The following is a 20708-nucleotide window of genomic DNA, read 5'->3' as shown; positions in this document are numbered from 1 at the left end:
TCTGTACCAGTCACGGATTTAAAATCCGTAAGTCTCGATTTTTTAAAATAATCTGTACGCATCTCGATTTTTAAAAAATGCAAGTCTTAAATCGACCAACATCAAGTACGTTCCATCTTTTGATTTGCTTTACCCATAAAAAAAAAAATGTAAAACCAAGTAGCCAAAACTGTTGAACTTATCTTTAAACGTTCTCTGACAACATATCGCTAGCAAATTTAATAATAATAATAATAATAATAATAATAATAATAATAATAATAATAATAATAATAATAATCAGAAATACTTGATCACGTCAGCCCGGTTCTTCTCGTTTATTTACCCTTTAACGTTCTCTGACAATATACCGCATGCAAATTAAATAATAATAATAATGATAACAATAATAATAATCAGGAATCCTTGATCACGTTAACTCGTTCTTCTGGTTATTTACCACCAAACTCTGGAACGCGTATACCTGCACCACCATTTATCCTTAAAAAAAAAAAACACTTCTCCGGGCGTTTAACCCCTTCTCCCCGATTAAAAAAAAAAAAAAAAAACTCGGGGTGGGGGCCACAAGTTGTCTACTTCAATTGTCTACTTTACAAGCAAAACGTTGCTTAAGGATAAACCAGTGTAAAACGCAAATGAGGTTCTTTTTTCCCGTCCTTGGGCTGGAAAAGCGCCCAGCACCACCACCACCCCCATCCCTACCCCCGCGGTGGCTGCCGAGAGAGAGAGAGAGAGAGAGAGAGAGAGAGAGAGAGAGCCCCATCTATGAGCAAAGTTTTAAACAAGCTCTCGCAACATGTTAATGAGGGGGGGAAATGGAAAAACATTTATGGAAAGTAGGCAACCGTGAATTTTTCATCAGCCGCCTAAATGGAAAACTTTAGGGAGCGCTTTTAATTTGATGTGCGGCGGAGCTGCTGAATGAAAAGTCGGGGGTGGCGGCACCCCTCGCCCCCACCACCACCAACCCGACGGAGGGGGTTAAGCCCTTTCAACCACTCGGCCATTTGTTATTCTCTCGCTGTGTTCATCTACAATTCCTTTCCCTCTTATTTCAACTCTCGGTTTTATTTGTGTTCGAAATGGTTCCCCTTCGCTGATCTTGGGGTATCGTGGTTAAGACAACTTTAATCTGAACGTTTTCTAAGCCAATAAATATCGTTTTTTTTTTTATTTCTACTGGAAACATGATGGGGACTATGATGTAATCATATGCTTTATATACGTACCTTTAAGAATTCTTGTGTTAATAATAATTTCCGTACACAAATGGCAATATATACTTATGCAGTTTTTGTTCCTTGCTACAAAGTTTCTCTAAAACAATGCTAATTCCTTTAAACATACTTTATTCCAACCTTCCAGCAGATTACAATCAAATTTGGTTAAGCAGATTAGAATCAAAATTTGGTTAATACAAATCATGCAGCATGCAGCGAGCCAAGCAAGTTAATAGAGGTCAAAGCTAAGAGTTTTGTTTTTCCCTTTTCTTTTTCAGGAAAAAATTAAAAAAAATAAAAAAAAAATCTCGTTGGTCCGTCACTCCAACTTGTAAGAAGATATCATCTGGTCGCCGCTAACCGTTCTCGATCAACTATAGCAATCCACTCAAAACTTTACTAGTCCCCCCCTCTTAACTTAAAAGGGCGACTAAAGTATAATGTTAATTCAAAATTCGTTATCTACTCATTACAAACAAACAGGTTAAAAGTATTACAGTACTGTATTTACGATGTTTTCTACGGCAAATTCAATATAGTCTCTACAATGACATTTCTCTCCAAAGAAGGCCGAGCTACTACATGATACGTGCTGATCATTTTAACTTTTTTTTTTTAACTTTGCTTATGAGCAGAGGAACCAGGGGCTTTTAACAAGGCTGCGCAATGAGTTTGACAAGCCCTTGAGCAGTCTGATCAGCGCCCCGATCTCCTTGCCAAGCATATGTATGGATGGATGGATGCATCAACAGATAAAAAAAAAAATGTATAAATCATCACAACACTACAATAATAGTAAATAAAGATTACGGATCTTGCCAGTCAGTACAGCAACAACAAATAAAACGACTCAGCCGGCATCTGTTAAATCTCTCTTCTAATTTCTGCATGACTGACAAGTCAGTTTGCAACTCATGGGCATATTTTGCATATGGCCTCACTGACTTACCAGCGCGGTTACTTTGATCTATCATAGGCTGCACTATACGACGGCGCGCATTGATGAACCTTGGGGAGGAGAGAGAAAGAAAAAAAGAGGGTTAGGACGTCAAGCCGTGTGATTTAAAAGCAAGTGCCGAAACACCTCACCCCGCCGCGGCCCAGAAAGGGGGGTTGTTTCTAGGAAGGAAGGAAGGAAGAAGGAAGGAAGTGACAGGATTCTTGGGGTTGGGAGACACGGGCTCGTAGGCAAAACTTGAGGCTTATTCATAATACTATTATTACTGTAATATCAGAAAGGAGAGGACAAGTACTTGTAATATTTATCTTCCTCCTTCATTAGAAAATACTGGAGACACTTACTTTGGACAGAGCGAACTCTCAAAGGAAGGTCATCCAGTCGGAGGTGGATTGAGTAATTAAAATCAATTACTTAGATCCTTAACTGTTTAGAAGCCTCAAGCAATCCCTCCGACAAAGGTAGATGATGATGATGATGATGATGACGACAACCATCACAATCATCACAATTAGGCCGGGCACGTGACGCAAGCGTAAAAAAGCAAATGGGATGAGAGAGTGCACGCGTGTGGAGAAATAAAATAGGGGCATGGGTGATTTGTGTGTGTGTGGGTGTCCGTGTCAAGAAAGTGGAGTGGTGTGTGCCACCACCCGCAACCTCATGCCGAGCGCCCACGAAGGAAGGCCGATCGCTTTGGAAAAAAAAAAAATGTCACACGATTAAGTATCGGGTGTGACACACGATGATTATAAGTTCAGCCTTCTTGGAGTGGGCGCGCAATCGGCGTGTGACTGCGAGAGGGTTTTTGATATTTTTGGGCGTGAGCTGTGTTTTAGAACGACTTACCACTGGCACCCGCTCGGTTTGACTGATCTATGAGGGGCTGCACTATCCTCCGGCGGGCATTGATAAACCTGTGGGGGGTAGTCATAATAATACTTATAGCTACTACACACGTACAAAAAAAAATTCAAAGACACTCAGGGGAGATAAAAATAGTAGGCGACGTTCGTCAGTCAGCGTCTTCTTCTGCCTCTGTGGAACTGTGGTGTTTAATAAGCTACTCTACCTGTAAAAAAAAACCATCTGACTCCTTTTTCTTTGATAGCGTAGCTGATACCAGGAGACCTAATCAAAGATAATAAAAAAATGTAAAGGGGTGTATACAGCTACAACAAACCACTAGAAGCGTTTGAAGAAAAAGCAGTTTAAATCATATTTCAAATATATAAACCAAGAGAGTCACCTGTGTATGCAATATTACGTAAAATTAGTGCAACATTTAAATACCTATCTCCACAGCTCTACTTCTTTTGACATGTTTCATATGATTGATATTAAACACATGCACGATCTCAGTAGTTTTCATATTAATTTTTTTTCAAAAATCAAGATCGGTAACAGACGATTTTTATCAAAATCATACATTTAATACATACCATATGTGCAAAAACTCTTTGCCATTAATTAAAATTAAAGTATAAGTAATCTAACTATATGAGCACAAATTCCTTGCCAATAATAATTTTTTTAAGTATACATAATCTAAAATTGTCCCAACAAAAACAAGAAGAGTGATTCAAGTAGCTTACCAACAAATACTACGGGTGTTTATGAAGTATCTTTGCAAAGTACAAATCTCGATATATTATATATATATATATATATATATATATATATATATTATATATATATATATATATATAGATATATAATATAATATAAATATATATATATATAAATATATATATATATATATAATAAAATATATATAAATATCATATTTATTATATAATAATATATAATTGAAATTTTTTAGCCAGTCGGAAGACATGTTTGACCTTTTCTACACATTATATATTCAAGTGCTGTGAGGAAGGCTGATTGCTTGTAAGCTAACTGGCGTCACACAACCACCACGATCACTGACACCGATTTGTAGAGAGAACGAAAAAAAAAAAAGCACGACTTTAGAACAAGAATGTCGCAGTAATCTCCCAATCGCAGGAATACTGTAGTAGTACTTCGCGTCGGGGAAAACAAACTGCATAAATACCGAACGGTAAAATCCGTGAGGATCTGAACAGCGAGTTTCTGGAACGGGGTGTCTCTTCCGTCGGGAATGGGCTCGGAATCCAAAATCCGACTCACAGAGAGAGAGAGAGAGAGAGAGAGAGAGATTTCATCACTGAACGTTTCCTTCTAGTTTATGTGACCTCAATATTTTTACTCTACTGAGGAGAAATGCGAGACTAAAATAAGAAGGGACGAGTAGAAAAAATAAGAGAAGAAAAGCATCAAGGAGAGACTGAAAAACTTTCTGGAATGAGAGAGAGAGAGAGAGAGAGAGAGAGAGAGAGAGAGAGAGAGAGAGAGAGCATCCAAGATCCCTAAAGATAGCAGTAATTCCGGCACAAAATCAAAAGCTGCCACGTCTCCCGTGTGGCAATCTTAAAGGAAGAGAGAGAGAGAGAGAGGGAGAATTAAGGTAAGGAGGGATGGGAGGGTATATGACATTTTGCCTTGACCCAGCCGTCGCCGCCCCCCCTCCCCCATCCCAGAAAGGAGCCTTGACCCAGCCATCGCAACCCTCCTCCCCCTCTCCCAATTCCCCCATCCCAGAAAGGATCTCGATCCCATCCAATCTCTCTCTCTCTCTCTCTCTCTCTCTCTCTCGTAGAGACAGCTCTCAGGGTCTTCCAGCAGCGTCGAGGTTCACAGCCCAAACCAACTTAACCGTAAACACGCGCACGCTGCCTTGGACTTAATTTTCCACTTCAGTTACTGGACGTTCTGGAGGTCTTTCAGTGGGGGTGGGGGAGGGGGGGGGGGGGGGTAAGGACGGCCCCCCCAGGCATGAAGAAAAACTGGAAAGGCTGGCCTTGATGCATGGGGGAGAGGGAGAGGGGGTGAGTGTGGGGGGGGGGGGGGTGGAGTGCTGCAGGAGGATATGGTTTGGAGTAAGAGCACGATACGACGAAGGTTCCAATCGTTGGAAGTGTAAGGAACGCGAAGAATATGCCCTAAAAATTTTGAAAACTCGATAGACGATGATGAACTGTCAGTTAAATATCATATTTCCCAAAATATATTCACATCTAGACACCCGCCCCTCCCAAAAGGGGGGGGGGGGGCGGTAACTAAGAAATGAAACTGAAATATGTTACATTATATAACATTTAACATTCAATAACATTGTAAAGTAGTCCGCAAGCATGAATAACTTGTGGAAAAATTACTCATTTAGCTGTCTGTAACACCGGTAGAATTGATGTCGACTGATTTCTGCTACCTTAGCACGACCTCACTAAATGGCTATTATTTCATGTCTGGTTGACAGCTCAGAAAAAAGAACACTAAAAATAATGCTTATATATACAGTGTGTACTTTCAGATACCAGTGTTCCATTTTTCAAAAAACGGGGGAAAAGATATTACATAAAATATATTTCAATAAAATAACACAAATCCCAACCAGGTACAAAGAAACTGACCTAAAAAAACATTTCTAAAAATGTAGTAACATTAATTGAACTGAACAATCCCACTTTCTTTACAAAAACCTAATCAAATGATGCTCAGACAATGTCTCCTTTCAGATACTAATGATCCATTTTTTTCAAAATACGAGGTAAAAAAATATTACAAAATATATTTCAATAAAAAAAATTCTAAACATGCAGTACCATTAGTTGAACTGAACAATCCCTCTTTCTTTACAAAAACCTTCAATAAAATAACACAAATCTAAACCAGGTATAAAAAACTGACCTTGAAAAAACCTTCCTAAAACTGAAGCAACATTTAGTCGAAGTGAACAATCCCACTTTCTCTACAAAAACCCTAAATTTCGGCGAATGTTTACAACCACAATTACGCGTCGAAAATCATCCCCGCAACAATCACGAAGTTAGAGAGAATTCGCTTCGGAACTTTTATTTTTGTCATTTGAATAACCAAACCCACACCCACCCCCCACCCCCACCCGACTCCAAAATCCTCGGATAAGGAGAAATAAATCCATGGGTATCGGGGGATGCGAGAACCAAGATTACAGCCAATCCCGGATTCCCATCGCTGCCTGAATTCCTCCTGTCCCTCGAGTGTCGCCAAGGAGTGAAAACGGGATCGAGCGATGACTCTTTAATGCTGGAATCTTATAAGGAAATGACAGAGAGAAGGAAAAAAGAAAGAAAAATAAAACATGAGGACTGAAAGAAAACTAAAAAAAAAAAAAAAAAAACAAAAAAAAAAAACACTGTTATTAAAGAAAAAAGGACAAAGAAAATAAAAACTAAAGAAAAAAAAAGTGTAAAAAATCTCCTCAGATCAAGCTGACCTCTTGACTTCGATAGCACAAATCACCCCGTTCCATCTTGAAGGTAGTCTGGAATCAGGAATCTTGGAGGGGTGAGGTAGGAGGAGGGGATGACGACGGGATAGGACGAGTGTTGGTGGGAATCAGGGTGTTCCATCTGGGAATGACTGGAATTATCGACAGCGGTTGCCCCAAGAGAGGAGGAAATCTCAGCCGCGGCTAACGACTTACACTCAGAGAGAGAGAGAGAGAGAGAGAGAGAGAGAGAGAGAGAGAGAGAGAGAGAAACGTTGAAAAATGAGAATTTAACTAACAGAAAATGGAATATAAAGTAGAAAACGCGGAGATCTTAATTTACAACAGAAAAGTGGGAAAAATTGAAAGAGATGGGAAAAATGGACAGGAAAAGATGGAAAAAAAAAATTGGAGAAGAATTAAAAAGTCAAGGAAAAAAGGACAGGAAAAGGAGACGGGGAAACATTGGAGAAGAATTAGTCAATGGAAATAGGTGCAAAAAAAATAAAATAAAATAAAAAATTGAGAATGAATCGGCTAAGAACATTTTCGGAACTCTAAAATCTTTCAGTATGAGCTTTTGATATCACTGAAAGATACTACAATTTTTAACGATATTAGAATCCTTCTGGCTTAGCTGAAACGTTGTTACTACCAATTTTGAAATGTCTCACAGAGGTTTACTGGGTGAAAACGCTACATTTTCATCTAACGAAGGTCAACGATGGGGTGCAATACAGGAAGGGCTTAGATCATATGCAAATTAAAGGGTATATTCAAAACTATTTTACTACCTCCAAAAAAAATCGGTCACAACGAAATACTGCGCATATATATATATATATATATATATATATATATATATATATGTAGTATATATATATATATATATATATATATATATATATGTATATATATATATATATATATATATATATATATATAAAATTGCATTTTGAATATATAGTATATATATATATATATATATAAAATTGCTGAAATGCAATTAAATGAATATATATATATAATATATATATATATATATATATATATATGTATATATATATATATATATATATATATATATATAACATTGATTTTAATATGATATATATATATATATATATATATATATATATATATATATATATATATATATATATAATTGCTGATGCAATTAAATGAATATATATATATATAAAATGCCACCAATCAAGCATAGCATTACCCAATTTTCCAATGGTGAAAAAAAGTAGTAGTTCGAATATCGTAAAAAAATAAAAAAAAATCCAGTAACAGCAAGAATATGTCTTTATATAAGATAAGTTGCTGTAATGCAATTAAATGAAAAATATAATAGATATATATATATATATATATATATATATATATATATATATAATATATAAAAATTCCACCTAGCAAGTATAGCATTACCCAATTTTCCAACGGTAAAAAAAATAAATAAATAGGTAAAAAAAATTCGGATATCGTTGCCTCTCGCTTTCCGTCAAAGGGGCCAATATTTACTCGGCTACAGAGGAAGACGAATTTGCCGGGCTCAGGTGGTCTATTCAACGTAATGATATGGGAAGGGACTAACTAACTCTCCGTAGGCAGACAACGCACACGACGAGAGAGAGAGAGAGAGAGAGAGAGAGAGAGAGAGAGAGAGAGAGAGAGAGACCTCTTTAGGAGGGACGAAAGGAAAAACAAAATATCTCTTAAGGTTGTGTCTGCTACATCCAAAGCACACACTCTGTGACCTTATATTGCGTCTTCTGAAAACATTTGAAGAGGTGGAAAAGTTATGTTAGGTCTTTAGCGGCTTCAGTTTGAGTTTTGAATTGACCTTCCACTTGAGTTTTAAAACTGACAACAACCACGATTGCGTCAATTCTGAATAACTCAAGAGTACCGAAAAAGCTATTATTAGGTCCTTAAAGGTTTCAATTTGAGTTTTTAAATAATCTACAATTTGAGTTTTGAATTGACCCTCAATTTGAGTTTTGAATTGACCTTCAATTTGAGTTTTAAATTGACCTTCGATTTGAGTTTTGAATTGACATTCACTTTGAGTTTTGAATTGACCTTCAATTTGAGTTTTGAACCGACCTTCAATTAGAGTTTGGAATTAGCAATACCGATATTGTGAAGCTTCTTTTCATGTCTTATTTTTATATCGAACAAAAGAAAAGTAGAAATTGCCGTTTGTGACAATTTCGAACGAGGGACACTACAGAATCGACCAAAAGCGAAGAAAATGATGGGTAGCTGCAGATAGTGGATTTTAAGGGAGACGCCGGGATGGAGGGGGGAGGGGAGGGGAGGGGGGCGCTAATGGAGGGAGAGTGGGGAAAGGAGGAGGAGGAGGAGGAGGAGGAGACAGGTTCTCCGATAGGCCCCGGATAAACTGTTATTACCTCCGCCCGCTGCACATTGATTCCTTTATTAGTCCTCAGCTGAAATATGGCCTCGCTAGAGAAATACCTCTCTCTCTCTCTCTCTCTCTCTCTCTCTCTCTCTCTCTCTCTCTCTCTCAATTTATTGACTACCCGGTACCGTTCGGATTTATTTCATCCTCAACAAACGCGCTATTAATAAAATGTTTATGAGCAATAATATTAGAAAATAGCGGATCTAAAGAAAAATAAGGGGGGGAGGGGAAACGGATTAGTTACATGAATTACGGCATACGATGTCCGTAGACTATTCTGGTCCGAGGACCCCTTTTACATGTAAACTGGTTTCAACATCGATCTTTGTTTTTAGCTCCTTCAACGACAGGAGGCATTTTTACCAAATTATTTCGAAGCATCTAATGAGCTGGCCGGTACCCTCAATGTCTCATCAAAATATGAGGTTCCTCAGCGAGATATCTTGTATTCAATAGCCTCAAAGTATGGCAAAGAAAAAAAAAAAAAGCCTCAAGTATGGTTAAAAAAAAACAGCAAAGTAACTTGGTTCCAAATTTTAGCTTGCCATTTTCAAACGTACAAATCAAAAAACCCCAAACGACCCGTTTTACAATAACAAAATAACAATATTGAAGTTCTTCAGCGCGATATCGTGTGTTCAAAAGCCTCAAAGTATGGTTAAAAAACGGCTAAGTGACTTGGTTCCAAATTTTAGCTTGTCATTTTCATCAAGCATACATTTCAAAACTCCCAAACGAACCAATTTTACAATAAATTTGTACAGAAGGACAGCAACAGAGACGATCAAGAGAGAGTCAAGAAAACCATTTGAGTACAACAAGCACAGAGAAGAAGTTGGGGTTATGAGAAGGGGGAGGGAAGAAGGGTGTGGGGGGGAGGGAAGAAGGGTGTGGGGGGGAGGGTAATGTTTGTTCCAAAGAGAGTGAGGTGGTGGGAGTGGGGGGTGGGGGGTGGGGGAGGGAGGTAAGGCGTACGCTTGTCCTATTAATCTAAGCGAAAACGTCTTTGTCCAGCTAACTATTTTTCACCCTTCTCTTCTGTTCCTTTCCTTCTTCTCCTTCTTTCGCTTCCTTCATTTTTTCCCAGCGTGGCTGTCAGCTGGCGCTGGTCTAGACAAAACAAGACATCAAGAGAACAGGGCGAACCGTCAGCAGATGACACACTAGTGCAAACATCATAAATATAATAGATGTTTGGGAAAGGAGAAAAACTGAGAAAGCAGACCTGATGATGAAGAGGATGCATGGACGGTGTTCCTTCGGTGATGCTTGACATTGTTTTCTTAAACTACGAAAACGCCGCCGATGAATTACTCGTTAACGTTAAGAAGTGACCAGTTCACGTTTTTATTATCTTCCAGATTTGTATTTGCTTCGTTTTTGTCTTCTGGAGTTTATGTTCTTCGTTTTTATCTTCTAAAAATGTTTCCTAAAACACGTTTATTCTCTTCAATCTTGTCTTCTAATAAAACTTTTATTGTCTTCATTGTTATCTTCTAAAAACGTTTATTCTCTTCATTCTTGCCTTCTAAAAAACGTTTACTCTCTTCATTCTTTTCTTCTAAAACGTTTATTCATTTCACTCTTGTCTTCTAAAAAGTTTATTCTTTCACTCTTGTCTTCTAAAAACGTTCTCTTCATTTTTATCTTCTAAATGTTTGAAAAAAAAAACGCTTATTCTCTTCATTTTTATCTTTTAACAATGTTTACAAAAACGTTTATTCTGTTCATTTTTACTTTCTAAAAAAACGTTTATTCTCTTCCTCTTTATCTTCTCGAGTTTATTTTCTTCACTTGTATCTTCCAGAAAACGTATATTTTTCTCATCTTGAAAAAAAAAAAGGTGGAATTACTGAAATGCTCAAGGAATGTTTACCACATCGAGAGAGAGAGAGAGAGAGAGAGAGAGAGAGAGAGAGAGAGAGAGGGGAAAAACGGCGAGCTTTTTGAGTTCTTGCAGATGAGGAGGTAGCTGGCATCCATGATAAGCTGGGTGATGTATGTGGACGCCCCGTCTGAGCACCGCCAGTAAATTGGAACCAACTCTACTCTACGCCAACTGCTCCAGCCATTCTTCCTTTCTATCTTCCTCCTCTTCTTCTTCTTCTTCTTCTCCTTTTCTTCTTCTTTTTCTCCTCCTCCTATTCTGCTTTATATCCGCTTCTGCCTTGCCAACTGCTTCAGCCATTTTTCCTTTCTATCTTCTTCTACTTCTTCTTCTCCTTTTCTTCTTCTTCTTCTTCTCCTCCTCCTTTTGTGCTTTTTATCCGCTTCTGCCTTGCCAACTGCTTCAGCCATTCTTCCTTTCTATCTTCTTCTCTTTCTTCTTCTCATTCTCTTCCTTTTTATCTTCTTCTTCTTCTTCTCCTCCTCCTTTTCTCCTTTTTATCCGCTTCTGTCTTTCCATTGCCGCTGTCCATCTGTGTGATAGCGATTGGTCTCTGGTGGGGGGCCCGAAAGCGTCTTAACTTTTAGAAAAAAAACGAAGAGGGGAGGGAAGAGGGAGTTTAATATTAATTCCAAATCATTGTCGTCGCATACTTCGAAATCGCCGACGACTGTTTACATTTTCTTTCAAAAGATAAAATAATCTTTAGCAAAGCCCAGAAAATGTTACGCTAAAGATTTTTTTTTTGGACGGTGTATTAAGTTTCTCTCTCTACCTCCATAGCTTCTACAATATAGATTCAGTTAAGAATAAGCGAACAGGGCAAAAATTCTCAGATTTGAGAGAGAGAGAGAGAGAGAGAGAGAGAGAGAGAGAGAGAGAGAGAGATCCATCTGGGAAATGAAGTTCAAAAGTGCCACCTAGAGCGGTGTCCCTTTTATACGAAGTAATTGTTAAGAGTCGAGGGGGGTCTTTTTTTTTTTTTCTTTCTCACCAGTCCATCCTCCTCCTCCTCCTCCTCCCCTCCTCCTCCTCCTCACCTCTCCTCGCCCTTCTTCTTCTCTTCCTCTAACATTTTCCTTCTTACCTTACTTCTTTTTCCTTTCTATTCTGCAAGAAGAAACCGGGGGGAGGGGGAAGTGGGGGGACGCATCCTCTACCTCTCCCTCCTCCTCTACCTCTTCCTCCTCCTCCCCCCCTTCTAACATTTTCCTTCTTACCTTGCTTCTTTTTCCTTTTCTAATTTTTCTGCAGAAGAAGGAAACCGGGGGGAGGAGGGGGAGGGGGAGGTGGGAGGGGTGGGACGCAGAATAGAAACTCCTTGTACCGCCTATGGGGAAACGTCTCCCCTTACTGTCAGTTTTTCCTCCCTTTGGAGGCTATCAATTATCGAGAGGGAAAAACCTGGATAAAAGTGCTATTATGTTTCAATTTCTTTTTCTTTCGGTGGCCCAAGTAGGAGAACTAGATTTTATTCGGGGGGCGTTGCTCCTCCGGCTACTACAGGCAGCGACCCCCTAGATAAAGTTACAGCCAGCTCATTACCACGCTCAATACTTGTTGTCTGTTTTAAAGAGTATTTTTTTTTCCTTTCTTAAAGAAAACGGCTTTTACTTACAGAACAATGATGCTCTCTCTCACTCTCTCACCCAAATCTGGCAAATCTTTATCCTGCTCGCTTACTTTCAACTGAATTTATATTGTAGAAGCTATGAAGGGTGTGGGTTATTTCTCTCTCTCTCTCTCTCTCTCTCTCTCTCTCTCTCTCTCTCTCTCTCTCAACCAAATCTGAGAATTTTTACCTTGTTCGCTTACTATCAACTAAATTTATTGTAGAAGCTCTGGTGGGGGGAGGGCGGGGGCCAGTTACTGTGGGGGGTGTCAAGCCAATCTGGGGTTACGTAATAAGAGATGATGATGTTGGACGAACTGACAAATCTGCATCGTTGAGACAAGACATGAACAGTGAAACTTTCAAATAAACGTTATATCCCATGAAAAAACTGCCTCGAAATACCATGTCCCCCCCCCCCCCCGGCCCCCACCCTTTCCACGTTTTTTTCCCTTCATCAGCACTATTATAGCCCTGCCCCTGAAACTGTCATAATCGCATTTTCCCTGTGTAGTGACCGCATCTATACAATACTAAGCTTTGCTTTCTTTGGACAATTGGAGCACAAACCCCATTTTCTTTCATGGCCGTTTTTTCCCTTCGCCTACGAAGGGGTAACTCGCACACGTGCTGCCCGAATTCGACACCACTCCGAACAGATGTCATTCATGTGTTAATGTTGGGTGTGAAGTGTCATGTTGAACCGTCACCCTCATGTGAAAGGGGGCTAGGGGAGACGAGCAGACTATAAAAAGGGGGTTAAGGGGATTATATTGAATACACATTACCCATCAACATACCACAAGTTGCCGGAATATTAAACGAGATTCATTTCACTGAAGACGACGACACAGTAAGGAGGGATCGACAGCGAATAAGCAATCGTTCTCTACTTCTATTTGCGAAGAGTATAAAATGACTGATCCAAATCCGGATATCAAAAATAATTTCAAAAAAAAATCGGGCTGAAGGGATCTAAAAAAACACTCTTCCAATTTGCGAAGTTACACAAGATGACTGATTCAAATCCAGATATTAAAAATAATTCTAAATAAAAAAAAATAACCGTGCTAAAGAGGTCTAAAAAAAAATATCCTCCACTTCTCCAGTTTGCGAAGTTACACAAGATAACTGATTCAAATCCAGATTATTAAAAATAATTTCAAATCCAAAACCGGGCTAAAAAAAAAATAAATTAAATAAACTAAAAAAAAAAAACCTGTGGGAAAAACGCAAACCTTTATTTATATCTAGAGAGGCTATCGCATGGTACCCGATGCTGGAGAGAGATAGTCCAAGACGGCTGAGCAGGGTAATCTGGAAGATAAACTCAGAGTCAGAGAGAGAGAGAGAGAGAAGAGAGAAGAGAGAGAGAGAGAGAGAATCCGTTTTTTTTTTTTCAAAAGCCAGTACCTCCATGTTCAATACCCGCTAATAGTGACGTTCTAAAAGTATTAGGCTCTTGCAAGGGGGGAAGGGGGGAGGGGGGGAGAGGCCCAATGGTAAGACGACCATCGCGGCAGCAGCAGCAGCGCAAGGCTGATAAGCTGGCGATAGATATTAATTCCGAAGGTAAACACTGGCACCGGGACTCAGCCAAGCGGAGAGAGACCAAATAAGCTCGGAATGTTATGTAAGGCGCTGTCAAAACCCTGAAGAGTTATAAATGCCGGTGTGCTTAAGTCCGAGTGTCCGTATGAGTGAGCCAGGCAGCGGCTTGGCCCCCAAGGGCACTCACTCACCGGCCCACCTCTTCGGACGAGGCCACCACCACCTATTGTTCCTCTACAGATAAATCTTGGAAATCTGGCCGGCGGTAATTACACGCTTTCAATGTGGCTTTTGTTCGCTGTGAAAAACAACATTTAATAATATGTAATTAGAGATACAATGCCGAGGCTTGCAAGGGCATCCCGGAGGAGACGATTCACGCCAGCAAAAAGGCCTCGCCGTTCACAACCCTTCCCTCACGCCCACTTTCCAAAACGGCTAGCTAACAACCTCTGGGCGCCTCAAATTCATCTGCCAGCTTCCACATTCTACACAAAAATATTTCTGGAACAATCTGAGTCATATTTCCCCAGGAGCACCATATGAAACCACGATTACAAAATAAATATGTATAACAATCTGTTTTCACCCATTGCAACATCTTCCAAATACAAGTATCCTTTAATAAAATACTCGCTCAAATTTACACTAGGAACCACCCTTCGACCTTCCTTCGTCGCTTCCATATCTTTATAAGAAACATCATGGACCTTATCTTTTTCATATATCCATCATAAATGAACAGTACCTACTTACGGAACTTTACACCCCTGTTAAGCAGTAAGGACAGTCCTAACTTCAAGGAAAACAAGGCAGGAAAACCTGAGAGATCCAATGACTGGTTTTCCTATAGAGACTTTATAGGAATAAAATAATGTTGTCGTACAATAGCAATATTTTCATGATCAGCCTTCATATGCTGATATGTGAATAACAGTCCTTTACCAATACGCAACAACATTACATACCTGTGTAACTAGTTCTTGAATGGGGATTTTTTTTAGATAATCCCTTAAAAACCTCGATACTAATCTGTTTAAAATCTAAATGCGCCTTAAATTTTCCCCTAAAAGTAATGACAACAGAAATATATTTCTTCCTAATTTTCAATATCCCTATTTTAAAATTTGAATGCCACCTTCCTGTACCATTAATATAAATCAGATCGAAAGTAATTTCTTATCTTTTTTTTTTCCAAGAACCACCATTTCTTTTTATTCCAGGATATTCTGCGCATGGCCAGTACTACTACATTTTGCCACCGCTATCAAGTTTCGGGGCAGCGGTCAGCCGGCCAGCAAATCCCCGGACAACTGCTGTAAGAGGCTTACGCCTGACAGACCCTACTGCTGCCACCGAGAGAGCAGGGGAAGAGGGGAGTCAAAAGAAACACGCCCACGGGGAGAGAGAAAATCCAAGAGACGTATAAAAGAAAATAAACGAAAAAAAAAAATACTGGCGGGAATATGATATTTCAGGTCGCACAAATCGTCAATTAGGAGTTGGTCGTCACCAAGAAGGAAATGCTTCGAGGAGAGGCGCATAAGCACCGACGACTGCATCAAGGTAAAATGTCAAAAGACGAAAAGACAGACGAAACTACAAGGCAGAAGTAAGTAAACACATTAGTAGACACCCACACTAAATTGGAAGTTTGGAAGCGAGGACGAAACGACGGCAAAGTAGAGGCAAATTGTGGTACGATTCAAATAAGCCAGAACACGTCTCAAAATTTGTAGAATAATACAAGTGGGAAAATATGACATTCAGTCAAACATAGCTAATTGTTATTGCTAAAAAACTAAACAATCTGAAAAGAGACGTTTTGTGTTGTATTCAGGCCTGAAAACCAACATAGTAATTTGTCCAGCGAATTGCTGAAGATAACCACACTGTGAAAACTGAACTAGCAACATGAAAACTCTAATTTTGATGTAAACACAAAAGACAGTTCTGATTCTAACCGATTCTTACATTAGCATCACAAAGTAAAAAGACGTGTGAAGATAACAGACTACCGATTGACGAATTAAATAAACCAGACGTTTCCGAATCTCAATACGAGGAATTAAATAAAAGCTTTAAATGATGAATATGAAGATAACAGAACACCGACTGACGAATCAAATAAACCAGACGATTCTGATTCTCAATACGAGGAATTAAATAAAAGCTTTTAAATGATGATGAAGATGATCAGTAATAACGACGATTCTCATCACCACCATCAACGTTAACTAACAAACAGGTCCTCCTGCCACAGGAGAGACAAGGAGGAGGAAGGCGTCCTCCCAATACAAACACCAACATCAACAACCCTTCGCATCGGAATACCCGCATTTCTCCATCTCTTGTGAATTAGGTGTATAATTTACGCACCAGCTCATTAAGGCCGCTTTTACCGTAATGAAACAGGGACCAGCCATCCCTCCCTCCCTCCTCGCGTGGGGAGGGGGGGAGGGAGGGAAGGTGGAGGGGTGGTGGCGAGGGTGATTGGGGAAGGGAAGGCGGCATTTCATCGAGAGAGATAGAGAGAGAGGGAGAAGGGGGTGAGTTTGGAGATTAGTATCCTATGATATGAGAAAACGGGTCCTCTATCGTTCTAGTAATATATAGTACACTCCCTTTGGATGTACTATGCAACTGATAATTACAAACCGTACATTTCGACCGTGGTAGTAATACTATTACAGCTTCATTCATGAAACAAATAAAAGGTCCCTGGTCAATTTAAGGATTGAGCGAGAGCGAAAAAAAAAAACTTAATAATGAAAGCTTTGTTCTTGGGAAAGGAAAAGAGAATGATGGTAAGCTGTTACATATATACATATAATATATATAAATATATATAGATATATATATATATATATATATATATATATTATATATATATTATATATATATATATGCATGCATAACTGAATCACGAAAGTTTGGAACGTGATAAATGCATAAATAAATGTAAAAGCCACGAAGGAAGGAGGCAGCTACTCCACTTCCCTTCGTGGCTTATGCCTTTATTCATGTATGTATATGCATAAGTATAAGTATATGTATACACACACACGTTAGTCGTTAACCGGTGAAAAAGTAAAATGGACAAAAACGTCAGAAACGGAAAAAAAGACCGCTACAGAGAAGTCCGCTGCGCGAAGCGAACCCACCTGGAATAAAAAAAAAAATAAAAAAAAAGCTCCTGGTATTTCGAATGTTCAAATATTACTGGGGACCCGTAAATGAAAACCATAAACTTGAGAGATCCCTATTTTTTTCTGCCACATAAAAATATGAGTGAGGATAAAGTTATTTATTTCCATTTACTTTTTGACTTTTGTAATTGAACAGGAGAACATCCAAAAATTTATATATATATAAACTGCGTTCCATTATATCGAAAAACATTTTTTTCCCTCTCTCTCTCTCTCGCGTCCGTAATGAAATATTTCTTGCCTCCATTAGTCCCCTGTGTTACAGAGGCACAGAGCAGCGAACCATATTGTCAATTCTCGCACAACAACAGATTTTTATTACAAGGTTTTAAAAAAGTTTAGCATGCATCCAGGATAAAGTTCGATATTCGGAGAGCATTTTTACTGGCGTATATTCCAACAACCCAACAACCCCTCAAAATAAACTAATAAAAAATAGTGCAGGCAAGCATTATCGAAGAACCCTTTACACCAATAATTAACCAACCCTCTATAACACGGATCACACACACACACATACATACACACACACATACGTACGAACAGACACAAAGATTGGTTCTGACACAAAAAAAAGGAAAAAGGAAAAAAAAGTTCTTTCCTGGCCCTTTCCCCTTAAAAAAAGGCATAGAACGTAAAGTAGTGTCAAAATCCCCATTGAACAGCGAGTTTTCATAATACTAAAATTTAGGCCGGCGGCCCGTGGCCCCCTCCAAACTGTCACGGGTTTAATGATACGACAAGATTAATCGAATCCGCGCTGCACTATTCTCGTTCTCAGACTCATGAATATATTGGACACGGACCAGGGGGAAAAGGATGGAGGAGGGGGGGGGGGGGGGGGAGGAGAAGGAGGGGGGATGGAGGGAGAGAAAAGGAGAATGGAGGGACAGGAAAATTGTGGCTGTGTATGTTTGTGTAAGTGGAGAAAAGGGAGAGAAACAAATACAGACATGAAGATACGCACATACATAGGAGCGTTTATTTACGTTACTTATTATGCTTCTTCATAAGTTGCCTATTTTTCTGTATCTTTACGTTACTTATTATGTGTCTTCGTAAGTAAGCCTATTTTTCTGTATCTGCAGAAGTTACTGATTCTTCCCCAAAGAAATCATTTTATTAATCTTGCATACCTTGGCAAAAATAACTCGAAGAAAATTGGGCAAAAGAAATGATAAAAACAAAATTCAATCCATAAACGAAAAATTTATATACCCTAATACATGTATAAAATAAACAAGACATACATTTGCAATATAAGTTATCGAACACCTTAGATCACCTCCTTATTTTATTTAATATCTTAAATAGACAGAGTCTTCGTTATCCTTCAAATCTGTCAAGATTTCCCGTCAATTTATTTTTCTCAATTTATTATGAAAAGGGTCCAATCTTCACTTCCCATACTTTTGCCCTCTTTTCAAAAGTACCTGCTGCCAAAGGCCTTTTACATAATCACTGCTATAAAAATGGACTCCATATCGTCCAGCTAATTATTCTACTAACTGTAAAATTTCAGTTTTTTAAATATGTCATGTTCATAAAAAAAATTAGAAAAACAGAAAACACGTCTTTTATAGCTTAAAACCAAATGACGATGCACTATAAAAGATGCTATGAACAGAGAGAGAGAGAGAGAGAGAGAGAGAGAAAGCCGTTTTTACGAACGAAAAAAAACTTCTTATTTCCAATTAGAATGAGGCTTAAAATTCCCAAGTAAATACCTAATTGGGTTCTGCACCTTCAGTATTAAAAGGAGCCCAGGATCGCAAACAGAATACATGCAAAATTACTCAAAATCAGCAAACCTGAAAAAATAAAAACGAAAACATATAAATTCACATCATCAATAAACAGAACAACGCATAGACATGGGAAAAGGTTCAACATTCCCATTATAAACAGGAATAAAAAATATAACTATGCACTTTCAACCCTCAATCATCAAAACGCAGCCGGAAAAACAAAATAATCTAGAAAGAACAATCGAAAAAAAATGAGACAAAAATTCACCATACACATTTTTTTTCTCCTCTGTTTTATGAATGGGAGAATCGTCATAATGTAAATCATGCAGTGGGTTGTAAGCGTAACTCACCCGATGATTACGGACGCAGCCAATAATGCCGACATTAACACTGACAGTTCAAACCCATTCACTACAAACTATCCCTATAAACTACACAATGCCAAAGTCCGGAATTTAACTTTTTTTTTACTATCTCTCTCTCTCTCTCTCTCTCTCTCTCTCTCTCTCTCTCTCTCTCTCTCCACACAGCACAGCGTATACACTATTTTATCTATACCGGTATTGGAAACTGGGGAAAGGAGGAGCACCAGCAAAAATGGGAAAAAAGAGGGATAGGTTAGAAATGAGAGAAGGGACATAAAAAAAAAAGGAGCGAGAGAGAAGGGAGAAGATAAAACCGAAAATGGGAAAGGTAGCAGAGAGAGAGAGAGAGAGAGAGAGAGAGAGAGAGAGAGAGAGAGAGAGATCAGCCGAGGATAAAATATCCAAGAAAAGACTAAAAACATTCACAAAATGAAATCAAGCGAAATTAAGCAGAAATGTTCGGAGCGCAATATATATACAACAGAGAGGGGGCCCACTGCAGGCTCGAAGCATTCACACTGTTAATGGAAAATGCATATAAAAACGCACCAATTTCACGACAGTCAATAAATAAAAAAAAAAAAAAAAATGAATCGGAGAGAATTATTAAGCACTAACGAGATTGCAAAGGGATAACATCAAATAATGAGGTGCGTTTATTAACGGATAACAGGCTAAAATCACCGTGATAGCTTCATTAAATATTTAAATTGTGGCCGGGCCAAAGATGTGTTTGGGAAACTTCAAGGATTGTGCTGCGCCTGTTTGGAAGGGGGGTAGGGAGGGATAAGGGGGGGGGGGGAGAAGAGAGTGTTAAGGCATCCAGATTTGTTGTTTCTAGCACCCACATAGTCTCCATTTCATGACAGACAGACACAATTAAAACTTCCGCACTTTGTGGTGCTATGGTGGAACACCCTGACAGCCATGACACCCCGACCCCTTTGCTCCTCTTATCCCAAAAAGTTGTGTGTCTCTTTTGCGAGGCCTTATTTTTATCTGCAAGTAAGGAATCACTTCTTTTCGCGTCAAGGGCTATAAAATAACCTGCAAGGCACCTTTCGGAGCCAGTAACATCTGCACTAGCATGGAGCTAGTCATTGTTAAAACTTGCACAGGAAGGAGCTAATACCATTTACACTAGGATGGAGCTAGTCATTGTTAAAACTTGCACAGGCTCTACTATCTTACTGTTACAGTAAGACCAACTTAGCCACCATATCGCTAGAACACGCGCAACAAAACATAGGTTCTTAGCAAGCAAGATCTGGAATCACTAATAATAAACCAACTTCAGTTTTTTTGAGAATCTGCTCTCTCTTCCAGCAACTGAATAAATACTGATTTGCAGGAATTGTACAGGGTGTCCATAGAGTCGCAG

At 38.9% G+C, this 20708-nt stretch overlaps 1 protein-coding gene across 14 annotated transcripts in view; it reads right to left on the bottom strand.

Annotated features, from left to right (window-relative positions):
- Nucleotides 1–20708, bottom strand: part of LOC135221837 (homeobox protein homothorax-like) — a 652109-nt gene that overhangs the window by 14585 nt on the left and 616816 nt on the right. For 12 of the 14 annotated variants that reach the window (XM_064259739.1, XM_064259738.1, XM_064259742.1 and 9 more), the window contains one exon: nucleotides 3028–3095. In XM_064259739.1, coding sequence (XP_064115809.1) covers nucleotides 3028–3095 — 68 coding nt within the window. Of the gene's footprint in view, nucleotides 1–2169; nucleotides 2229–3027; nucleotides 3096–20708 lie in introns of all 14 variants that reach the window. The other 2 variants (XM_064259741.1, XM_064259740.1) reach the window with 2 other exon arrangements.

This window comes from Macrobrachium nipponense, chromosome 3, assembly GCF_015104395.2.
Source record: "Macrobrachium nipponense isolate FS-2020 chromosome 3, ASM1510439v2, whole genome shotgun sequence".
In the NCBI taxonomy this organism is placed as follows: domain Eukaryota; kingdom Metazoa; phylum Arthropoda; class Malacostraca; order Decapoda; family Palaemonidae; genus Macrobrachium; species Macrobrachium nipponense.
This window is presented reverse-complemented; position numbering and strand designations above follow the sequence as displayed.